This window comes from Micromys minutus (genome assembly GCF_963924665.1).
Source record: "Micromys minutus genome assembly, chromosome: 27".
Lineage (NCBI taxonomy): Eukaryota > Metazoa > Chordata > Mammalia > Rodentia > Muridae > Micromys > Micromys minutus.
Window position 1 is genome coordinate 28,110,815 of NC_137962.1, and position 12,536 is coordinate 28,123,350.

At 40.1% G+C, this 12,536-nt stretch overlaps 1 protein-coding gene across 1 annotated transcript in view; it reads right to left on the reverse strand.

Moving 5' to 3' along the window:
- The window catches only part of LRRK2 (leucine rich repeat kinase 2), a gene marked incomplete at its 5' end in the record, with an annotated part of 130,195 nt that overhangs the window by 16,991 nt on the left and 100,668 nt on the right, over positions 1-12,536 (reverse strand). The window contains 3 exons of the mRNA XM_080939254.1: positions 189-359; positions 6,448-6,608; positions 11,829-12,019. Coding sequence (XP_080795380.1) covers positions 189-359; positions 6,448-6,608; positions 11,829-12,019 — 523 coding nt within the window. The remainder of the gene's footprint in view (positions 1-188; positions 360-6,447; positions 6,609-11,828; positions 12,020-12,536) is intronic.

The following is a 12,536-nucleotide window of genomic DNA, read 5'->3' on the forward strand; positions in this document are numbered from 1 at the left end:
ATAAGGAACATGTCACTACTTACTTTGGATTTCATTAAGCCTAAAATAGCTAGGTTTTTCATGTAATCTTTATTATTGTATCAAAAAATTTAAGAAGATCTATGCATGAAGCCAAAGTCATCAAACTCCAAATGATCATTCTGACATCAAGAAAAGAAATCTTTGTTGTAGATAAGAAAGGAACTTACCTGGCAGTTTCCCTTGTATGGCTAACTCATCAAACTCATTCGGAAACCTCAAACCCTCCATGATCCTACTCCCAGTTGTCCAAATATCATGAAGTAGTAACCCAAAAGAATAAACATCAGCCTGTTGGTTATAAATGACATTTCCTCTGGCAACTTCAGGTGCCCGGAACCCTAAAAGGAAACAGATACAGAAATAAATATGGTAAACACTAGGGCCACATATAGGCCAACTGCTAAGAAACAGGCCAAGGAGCCGGATGGTGCCTAAGTCAGACCATGTCATCGCTGCTGTAAGATACTTGGACAGACAGACAGACAGACAGACACACACACACACACACACACATACACACACACACACACACACACACACACACACACACACACACACACACACGGGGTCGGGTGCTGTTCTGATCACTGAATCTGCACATTGGTTCAGTGTGGAAGTTAGATAGGGCTGCAGCTGGACTGTTCTTCCTCTTTTCTGCTGGCTTAACTATTGATGAGAAACATAGGACATCAGGAAAAGGACCACATGTATTCATTTTCCTCTTTTATACTTGCAGATTTTTTAGTAACACACATGAACCTTATAGTAATGAAAATGTTCTGCCAGGGGATCCCACAATGTATGAGTCCACAGCCTTCAAGGGACAGTTTAGAAATGCTGAATGGAAGGCTCCGTAGTTCTTCAGGAGGCTGCAATAGGATGAGGAACAAAAAGCACAGGGACACCAAATATCTACCTGACTGACAGCTCCTACCTTACCAATGGCTATAATCTGGCCCTTGTCACCAAACTTCTTAAACTGTGGGTCACAGCCCCATGTGGATTTGTGTAAGTAGAGGTAAGGTCATGGTTAGTCGGAAAACAGAAAAAGAATTCTGTGTGCATATGCATGCATGTGTGCATGCTTAGGAACACACATGGTCTATGTGTGGTACCCTTAACATTTTGGTTTTTGTTTTGTTTCCTAAGACTAGAAATCCCCAGATACTTCTCTTTCTGCTCTGCCTTTCTGGCCCTGAGGTCACAGGTATGCGCAAGCACACCTAACATTACTCTGTGTGTGCCAAAGATCTAAGCTCCGGTCTTCATGTTTGTGTGGCAAGTACTTTAGGTGAAGCATTCATCTTCACAGTTGCCAGTAAAAGATTTCTGACCTTGCAAAGGACAAAATTGCTTTCAGAAGCAAAATGAAGCTGGTTGTGTTTCTGGAAGCTGATTGGGTTGCACTGTGGAGGTTTATAGCCCTGGTTCTGAATGTACAAGATGCATGTTTTGCTGCACATGCTACATAATGCTATCGTGAGCTGACACCCCAAACACTTCTGCTCCATTCAACACTATTATGTGCAATGATTTCTACTCTTGTGTAGTACATGCAATGGATTCCACTCTTCTGATTCCTTAATGGTTTAATTGAAGAAAGTAAAGATGTCATATGTTCTAACTCCATTTTTCATCATGTATAAAATTAGTATCTTTGAACTTGCTTGTGTTAGACAAGCAAGCATATATCATCTCGTGAGTATACAAGTGAGCTGTTATCTGTAATGAATTATAAGATTATATACTTACCAATTGATTGTTTTAATTTTGAATTCATCATTACTTATTATCAATACATATTAGATTTGTATAACTCTTCTATGTGCCTATATATCTTGGGTCACAAAAAATATCTCTAGCACATAAAGGGGCCATGAGTGGGAAAAGCTTAAGAGGCATTGCCTTCGATATTATATATAAATATATACATATACATACATATATAAGCATATATATATTTTTAAAACCATAAGCTTTGGATATGCAATATTATAGATATATATTTCTAAAAATATTTATGTATTTCTTTAAGACAAGGATATTTTTAGGTTTTTATAGTTTGGCTATGAATTGTCCCTCAAAAATTCATGAATTGAAAACCTATTCCTCAATATAGCAGTGTTTAAAGGGTAATGGATCAGGAGGGGCTCCTACCTCACTGATGGATTAAGGCATTGATAGATTTATACTAAAACTCGCTGCTCAAAAGTGGAGGAATCTACAACTAAGGCATGTCTGGATATAGTCAGTCAACTAACTGTTTATCCTATCTCCGAACTCTCTTCCTCCAAACTCTCCCTGCTTCCTGGCTTCCAAGAGAGTGGGCATGCACTTCTCTGCTGAGTGCACCCATATGTATTTTGGTTAACTTCATCCTAAACCAACAGCAGCAGTGAGACTCTCACGACTGGGAGCCAAAACATATCTTTCTTGACACAGATTTTTCTGAGGAATTTCATCACAGGGAACAAAAGGTAACTTCCACATCCGCATGACTGGAATAGCATAGTAACATCCTGAGCTAAGAAAATGTAATGCAACTAGGAGCTCCGAACACATCACTAATAAACCATACGTACTATGGCATGATGTCTAAAATGTCACAGTAGCTCTATTGCAAATCCTTAAATAGCATTTTGCAGATACTTTCTGCAACATTTCATTTGACTTATACATCTATCCAAGTTAACAGATTTTACCAATAGCATAAAACCTGCTGTGACCCCTTCTTTATTTTAGGGTTTACATTATTCATTTGTGTTGGGGGAATGCAGACACATGCCACAGTATGTGTGTGGAGGTTGGAAGACAACTTTCAGGAGACTGTTCTCTATTTCCACCATATGAGTATCAGTTCAGGTCTTCAGGTTTGGTGACAAGCACCTAAACCCACTGAGCCCTCTCACTGGCCCCTGTGTCATATGCTTTCTTAAATATAAGGACACAATCAAAGTCAAAAGTTCTTAACACTACAAACTACCCACATAGTTCACTGACAATCTTTATGCTTACATTCTTAGAATTTAAAAGAAATTTTGGTGGTTGTTTTAAAATACTTCCAAGCTACTATTCACCAACCCACCCATTGGATATTTATTGAATCATACTTCCATGTATTAAATTGGATCCTATTGAACACTATCTTTTGTGTTTTTTTTTTTTCTTGTAAATTCTCCAATATAACTTTCAACCACAGAATTCTAAATCAAGAGGAGACTTGAGATGTTGTTTTGACTGGTTTATACATTTTCATCAAGTGTGCACCCATTTGGTCAGAACCATTCAGTTCTTTGGAACTTTTTACAATTATTGGTGATGACAATCAAGCAGGGGATAGAGATCATTTTTGGAGAGTTAGCAGAGCAGCCATAAAGCCCACGATCAGATCTCCAGTTGTAGATACAACTGCAATCCCAGCCCTGGAGATTCAGGCAAGAGTAACAGTTCAAGGTCATCCTCAGCTCTACAGTTTCAGTCCAGCTTGTACTACATGATATGAGAGCCTCTCTCAACAAAGAAATAAGTAAAGAGAAATGGGTGGGGAGAGGAGAAAGAAGAGTGGAGGAAGGGAGGGAAGGAGAAAGAGTTAGATTAAGAAAATCATGGGGGGAAGAAAACAGTAAAAAAGGAAAGTCATAAATATAGAATACTAAAAGGAAGGAATATTTATGAAAATACTTTTCATTTTTATCTTCACCTCTCCAGAATCAATATCTTCAGTTACATGATCCTAGTATAGTCAAATAGTGCCAATTGCCTATTTAGGGGTACCTACGTTTTGAAACTGTTGAGATTCTTCTTGGAAATCCCCAATGAGTTTCTACTGACCCTTCAATGTAGTACAAGTTGAACCTTGCCCTTAACATATGATAATGAATAGCTAGAGAACATTTAATTTGCCCAGGGACTGTTTTATTTGTATAGATGTTGACAGACTTGACACCATCAGTCACTATTCACTCCGGGCAATCCTGCAGTTGTCACGGAAGACAGAATTAATTGTCACTCTCAACAGGAAACCCATGGTGGAGTTAAGGGTGGAGCCATCTCATATTTACTCTTCCCAAAGTAGACAATGGCATATGGCAATGCTGTCCCTGTTAGTAAGTGAGTTGTTTCTCTCTTTGACCTTGGGATGAACAAGTGCTGGGCTAGGGATGCCCCTGTTCATTGGTTGCCTGAGTTTGCATCCAGTCATTTTTAGCATGCCCTCAGATCTTACTCCCTGGGTTGTAGATGAGAAATAGCAATGGGACTTGTATGGAATCATTCCTGGAAATGGTTAATCATTAGCCCTCCTCATTGCTTAGGCCCCAAAAATGTCTGCACTCCTCACTGACCTGTAAAGACATAGCTATCCCTCATACATGAACACCCAGGGTGACATACTGTTCCAGAAGTATAGAATGTCCATTAGTATGGAATACACCCATATAAAATATCTGGGTAATACTTGCTTCTATTTCTTTTACTGAAACTTTTCACATTACAAAATGTAGATCATGAATACAAAATTTCAACAAAATAAAATCATGTGTGAAGGAACTTTTCTCTTCACAAGATGATTGATTTGGGGAAGAAAACGTCGAGTAGCGATTGTGGTGATGGATGTTGTTTTTGCAAATTTAGGTCAGAGTTTAGGGATAAACAGAAATCTTTAGAGACAGTAATTGTAATAAAAGTAATAGCAAATAAAAGTTTGGGGGTACAGCAAGAAATGGACCCACACAATGTGAATGACCTTGGAGAACTGCAAGTAGCAGAAAACAGATTTTTTTGTTGTTGTTGAAAGTTTCTTTCATATTTATGACACTGAATGTCATCAGTGAGGATTGTAAGGGGACAGGGTTCTACGGTTGTCTCTGAATCTGGTGGCAATAGATTTTATTTTGTCTGGCTTAAATAAAAGCCAGGAAGTCAGTCAGAAAAATTCAAAGGCTCCATATGTGAAGCATGCTGATGGCTGTTGACTGTCCCAGACCAGTGATTGGTTGGTGAAGCAGTAAAACTCAAGTTCAGAAGCACATACCAGAACCCAGAGATAACCACTGTCACATGAGTAGACAAAGCTCCAGTGAGAGGTGCCCACCCAGGAGAAAGAAAAGAAAGAACTGGTTAAGTGAACCGGTCCACCTTAGCATCATATGATATTTGAGGTTCCTAAGAGACCCAGGACAAGTCTCCCTCAGTACCTGCGGCTCCTCCCAGCACTGGTAACCCTGCATCTTACCCTGAACCTCTTCAGCTCAGGGCCCAAGCTTCTGCTTCCCTTCTGTTAGCTTCTGATTCCAATATAACTCAGCCATTTTGACTACAAGTTCTCTAGGCTTCTTGGTTCCTATGAGTTCTTTCGGTTCCCTTGGCCCCCCTTTCCTCTTCCCCATCTCCCGTCTTGTTCCTCACTCTTCCCCTCTCTCTCCTCTCATAGCCGAGTCTTTCCAGCTGGCTATGTGCAGTCTGAGCTCCAGAGACTCGGACTGTGCTCTCCCTCATATCTACAACAAAACCCTTCTCCTCAACCACATCGACGAGCCACCATGTCCTCACTTTTGCTCACATACCAGGTCTCTTTGGGACCTCACATGAGATGTGTCAGAACTGCCTACAAAAGGACACTGTTTACATCCATTTTTCCTAGTTGGAAATACTGTTTTCCAAGCTTCCAATGACCAATACTTGCTATGCACACTTCTGCTATCTTGCTTTTCTACCTTAGAAAGTTAAGATTGAACAGTGAGGTCGTTTCAAACACATGTTAACACAGTATGTGGTGAAGGAGACAGCTGAAGGGGCCATAGTCAGATACCTTGTTTATCTCTGAATTAATCGAATTACTATCTTGGATATTTAGTGTAAGACAAAAACGTACTCAGCCTCAATATCTCCATTTACAAAAGAGAAGATAATATCAAACATACAGACTCAGTATAAAGATAAGAAATGCGGCTCTGACGGACCTGCTTGGTACACAGCAAGTATTAAAGAAACAGTAACTATCTCCATCATAGTTGAACAGCCAGAGACACTTACACGCAGTGTGCACTCTGACATACTTAAGTGGATGCACACCCTCCTTGCAGCTACAGGCGGAAATAAATAAAAGGGAAGGCACTCACTTTGATCAAAAAATACAACAGGCATTGTAATTTGTGGGGGGAGGAATCGAGCTTTTAAAAATATAATGGTATTAAGTAACTTCTCCTTTTAGCTCAGTCTTTGGCATAGAAAAATTACAAGTTGATTTTTTGGTGTGTTGTTATTCCAGAAAATTGGAAGATAAAAATGCAGTGCCCATCACTCTTGAGACGGTAAGCATCTACTCCTACGGTGACACGCTATATCTGTTTTGACTTTCTTACACCTACCGCTGAGGGCACTGATTATCCACTGTGGGGGGGGGGTGTGATAAACATGCTCTCCTACCTGGGGTGCCCTCTGACGTCTTTATTCCCATCCTACAGCAGTACTGTGCAATCCCGTAGTCTGCAATCTTTGCAATGATGGCGGCATTGGGATACAGGGTAAAAAGCAACACGTTGTGGGGCTTCAGATCACGGTAAATAATCATGGCCGAGTGGAGATATCTGCCAGAGAACACACAGGAAGTCTTATCAATCCTGCTATAGTAATATGCTCATATTCCTTTTCGATATGTTAGGTTCTTTCTGCAAAACATCGAAAATGCTATGTTAGCTTTGTCCACGGAAGTTGAAATATATACTGTCAACAGACTTCAAATGTAAAGATCAAATACGACAAAACACGGTGATGCTTCTTCCCAAAATCTAACACATCTAGCATGGTAGATGAGCTGAGCTTTAACACACAGTCATGTTCACAAAACCATGGGCACACAGCCATGAACACAGCAAATGGAGGACAGTTTCTCTTCATACTTCCACAACTACTGAGAATGAATTCTAAATTCCCCCACCAGCCAAAGATGATGTTTAAAAATTAAATTAAATATTGAAATACATTAGCTGGTTTGGTGATGCCTGTAATCTTAGTACTTGGAAATAGAAGGGAGAGGGCAGATTGCTCAAGGCCAAAAGATAGAAACCAAGAAGTTAACTAAGAGTAATCATAATTTCACTACAGGCCCAATTCTTGTTATAACTTTCACTTATCTGTTTTGGTGTTCTGAAACTTATGTAGAAATTGGTTTCTTTAGTTTTTAAAATGATATCACTTACCCTTGTTATTTACATTTTTCTGATTACTCTTTTTTCTAAGGTTTTTAAGAATATTTTCTTCTTTTCAATAAAAACAAATTGTAGGCTTTTACCTAGATATTATCCCCAACCCTGAGAAAATAACCTACAGTAAAGCTAATCCGTTTTGTGTTGAAGTTAAAAAAGAGCATCTGAACAGTCAAGAAGGAAAAATTGTCTTAGGAAGTACAAAATCTGAGTGTGAGAGGGAACAAGGTGTATCTGGATTTGGGCATTTTGAGCAAATGATAAAAATTGCTTAATATAAAACACATGTTTTAATCTTGGCCAAGTATTATCCGCTCTGCAAACATGGTGGAGAAACTCACGATTTCTTTCCTAAATGCTAAATAACTATTACCACCTCTCAGGAGAAATCTTTAAGTTTCTGATTTTCCCTGTGTATGAACTTCACAGGTAGCATGACTTTCTCTGAAAGGACACTTTTTTCCTGGAACTTAATGGAGATTGTTAAAATCCTTTGTTTATTTATGGCTTGGGATTTGGTTAAGATCATATTAAAACATATTTACCTCGTTACCTCCTACCAATCATCGCTGGGTCATTAGGAACAGACAGCTGCCGTGTCTGGAACTTTCTATTGTGGGACAGCCCGGAGAGAATGCGTCATTTCACTCTATCAACTACTGGGCTGATTGTCTCTTCCAGGATGTACACTCAAGACACACAGGGCACTGGATCTGTTAACTTCAGGATGTACAGTTTGGGCTGATCAACAACATAAATGCACTAATGAAGTTGCCCTTAACACTAGTAATTCAGTAGAAAGGAAAATTTACTGAGGGCTTACTGAAAGGCCATTAGCTGTCTTAAATAAGCCAAGAGATTAAGAATTAAAAAGTTAAGTATATGTCACCAAATGTCACCCCAAACCTCCATAACCCATCCCTCTCTCTGCTACAGACGGAGTACAGGCTTCCTCAGAATACCTTTGTGGGACTAGAAGACAGTCAATTTAAACTCATGTCATTCGAAGATCAAGGTTATCTGTTTTAATTACAATATTTAATTATAGAATTTAATCTTAAAAGTGTAATTCTAATACCCTGTAATAGGAAAGAAAAAAAAAAGCTTTTGAAATTTTAATAACCACAAATCATTTCTCAGTGGCAATAATTCAGACAAGTGAATTAAAGCATTGTTTGGGAATAAGTATTGTCAAATATTTCATTAACAAAAACTATACCCAGTTAACTTGTCTTTAACCATCATCATTATAAGAATCACTAAAGAGCTCCTATCTTTATAATTTAAAGTCAAATTTATTTAATCCTGAATATATTACTCTAAAAATAGAAAGCATTCATTCCTTCAGCAAATATGCATTAGACATCTATGAGGTTCACTCATTCGTGGACACAAAGCCATCATTGTAAGTCTGCTCTGAAGAGTGTCCTAATCTAGGAAAAGACGGTGCTCGGGTATGCTAAGATGACAGAGTGTGAGTGTCAGGGGTTGAGGACGCAGAAGTAGAAAGGTACACGTAGCACTGTGGGCTCTATCCAGGCAGGCTTTATTTAACCTCAGGCACACAAAAATCTCTGCCTGTCCTTCTTCACTGCCTGAATCAAAGTCTTACGTGGGGTAAGTGTGCAAGAAATGCAATTGAACTGAGGGTGCAGAGGCAGGAAAAGCAGAGTTCAAGACCAGCCTGACCACAGGCTTGCTACAGCATGTGTTTCTAACTCATAAAACCAAAACCAAACGAGCACATGCAAATACATGTAAGGGATGCTCGCTTGCTTACTCTCCATGAAGGAGCTGAGCTGTAGAGCAGGGATGGCATATATGCAAATCCTTGTAGAAAAACTTTGTGAGCAAAAGGGTAGAAGAATGTGGAACTCAACCTGGTTACAGTGCAGACAAGAAACATGGCGCCCAGTAAGGCTGCAAAGGAACCCAATAAGCACTCATAAAGACCTTCCCTGCTGTGCCTCCACAGAGCGGAGACGTACATTACAGGTAACTGAAAAGATGAGGGAATCTCAAATATAATTAGACTCTTATTTCAGGGGAAATGTTCTTATAATTCCCTATAGATACTGGATCAAAGTTGTAGCATAAAAATTAAAGACTTGATAAAAATGATGAAAAATAAAACATGGTCAGAGATATGACAGAGGTATGGAGATATAGATTGGCTGATAGGAAGATATGTAGATAGATAGATAGATAGATAGATAGATAGATAGATAGATAGATAGATAGACAGATAGATAGACAGACAGACAAATAGATTATATATACATAGATACATGGATAGATTATAGATACATAGATTGATACATATAGAGACAGATAGATACACAGATAGATACATAGATAGATACATAAATAGACATAGTATTGACAGACCAATATCGAGACAAGTTTTCGCTGTGTAACCTAGGCTAGCTGTGAACTCATGGAGGGACACTATGTGCAGGTGAGGAGAAAAGTGGACTTTCTGTGTATATATTGATCCTGTCCTGACAAACGGGGGACGTAGAGGAAGCACAGTCTCATCCTGAGAAGAGATAGCAAGGGGAATAAAAGTTTGAACATCCTGAATCACAGGAAGCTTTAGAAACTATATGAGAATTCTGAGAAAGAACTGAATCAGAGCAGATCTCGAAGAACAGATTCATAAAATGAACAAGTTTCTTTTGCGTCATTCTAATAGCTTAATACCTAAGAAACCATAGTGACACATGGCTTTATTACTTGTTGCTACCCCTATGGTCATAGCCACATGTTAACAATTATTAGAAATAACAATTGTAATATGTACATATTTATTCTTCTTTTCATTAAAGAGGGCTTTTTTTTTCATACAATTTTTAACATTACATTTAGTACTACTGGAAGATTAGCAGGTACTGGTACCTACCAGCCTCCTGAGGAAGCAGACCCAGAATTCCTTCCTGGCTTAGGCAAAGAACAAATGAGGCAAAGGACTGAAGCACATGCTACATTTTCATTTGCTTCATAAAAACATGGGATTTGTTATTTGAAATGAAGGCTGGAGATACTGGGCTATGGTGCAATAGGCTTGCAACTTCCAATAAGAAATAGCAAGTCTTCTGTTTATAAAAGAACATTCCAGGATTACATGAAAATGTTGAGGAAAATCTGGGACCCAGGATCAGTTAAGTCAAATAATAATTAATAATAATGATGATAATAATTGTGATGCCTTTGGAATGCAGGAGCCTAGAGGGCTCTTTACTGAGCTCAGGTCGCTCTGAGGCGCCCCCTGGTGTTCAAAGGCATTTAGTCTAACTAAAATCTAAATACTGATACATTGGTGTCTTTCGAAATCTGCATGGCTTTCAGTTGTTTTTGAAAAGATGATTACCTATTTTCCCTACTGCCCATGTCCCTTCTCAATGCTGCACAAAGAGACTGCTCAGGGGCTTTCAGAGAAAGGGTCTCCTGTCCTGTCTGCATCATTCTTCCCTTCCCCTGACCCCCATCTCATCCCCATGTCCCTGTGTCCCTGTCCTTTCCCATCCCTATCCCTCACCCTACACCCAACATGAATTTCTTAAGGGCTGGCTGTTATGGTGACTGGAAAGAGATATAGGTAACAGGGCAAACCTACAGGAAATGCCAAGCAAAGGAATACGCAGGAGTTGGGCATTGCTGGCTAGCCAGGAAGTGAGTATAAAACCCAGGCACATTCAGGAACGTCCTGAAGGTATGTGGCTGAACACATCAATCAGGAAGTAAGGATGGGAAAGGTCCACGACAGGAGAAAGATCCCATCCAGCGTCTGTGTACTTCTCGGGCTATTTAACGAAACACAGGCTATGCAGGAGTAAGGAAAACAATGGGAACTAAAGAGTCTGAGGGGAAAAAAATCAGTGAGAGAAGCCACATGAAAAGCTAGACATTTTGCTAATGACCAGACGTGAGATGCGAAAGAGAGAAGAATGGAGGATGGCTACAAAACAAAACCAGAAGATGAAAGAAAAGGCAGCGAAAAGAACATTAAGGGTTGAATTTGGAAGCTTACAATGAGCACCAAGTTTTCGGCATCGATCCCAGTTTTCAGGCTAAAACTCAGGTAGGGGTGAGAAAGGGAAAATTTACTGAATGCGTGCCACAGGGATTTCTCGAGATCTTGTGTCTGGAGGGATGACCTTTCTACTCCAGGCTGCTGCCTCTCAAAGATTACACCTATCATCCAGCTACGCGTTGACTATGACTCTGAGGCCCTGGTCATACCGATAAGAAGTCCAGCATTTGTCACTCTGACCTGCTTCAGGACTATGGACTAGTTTTTCTCACGATTAAAATGTTTCTGCTTCATACACTCCTTGATGTTTGGTGGCTTGACATGATTATCTTCACAAGGGGGTAGCTGTCTAGGGTTCAGAGCAAGTGCAAAAATACCAGGTTTAAGTGCTACCACCACCAGCTAGGCAGGTCTGTCCTCTCTTAACTGTCATATTACAAAGTTAGAAAACTGGACTGAGGAACTTCTGGTGTACCATGGAAACTGTCAGTAGAGTGCAAGGATAGCCTGGAGTGGAGTCAGGGTTACACTGCCCATACATTAAGTAGAAATCAGTGCTAGCCCATTACCTCAGGCCATCGGCCACATGCAATGCGATCCTGTGCTGGAGGGTCCTAGTGAGGCTGGCTTTGTCCTGTTGCAGCAGACGATCCAAGGAACCCTTGGAGGCCAACTCCATGACCAACATCCGAGGACGAATCCCAGCCGCCAGCAAGGATATCAAGCTGGGATGGTGGAGGTGGCAAAGTACCACCAACTCCTGCAGGGGACCAGATGCATGTGAGTCTCATATCATCAAGGATTTATCACCTGCCTACATACACTCCTTCAACTCTGGGACCTGCTTTCTCCAAGCGACCGGCCGGTAGTAAACGTTCCCTTGTTCTCTAAGTTGTTTCTAATCCTTCCCATTTTCAACAATAAACAGCCAATTTTGAGCTCATGCTCGGATTCTATTTTTATTTTTCCTTTTGACCTGCTTATATGAGACCAGCTGATGTGGGGATGGTGCGCATAGGTGGACGTCCTAACAGGTCATGTTGATCTACCCTCTAAATTCTAGAACAACTTAGCAACTTCGTCTTTCTCAGCCCTGGGCTCTGAGCAGACACTGCTGGGTCAACCTAAACTGATGGAAGGGGTAAACTATAGACTCTGGTTTCAAACCCAGGAAGTTCACTAATGGTCAGATCCACAGCAGTAGATAGCATCCCCTCCCTGAAAGCTCTAATGCCTCCTTCTTGTAAAGTAAAAGCCCAGGTATGAGGTTGGAGAGA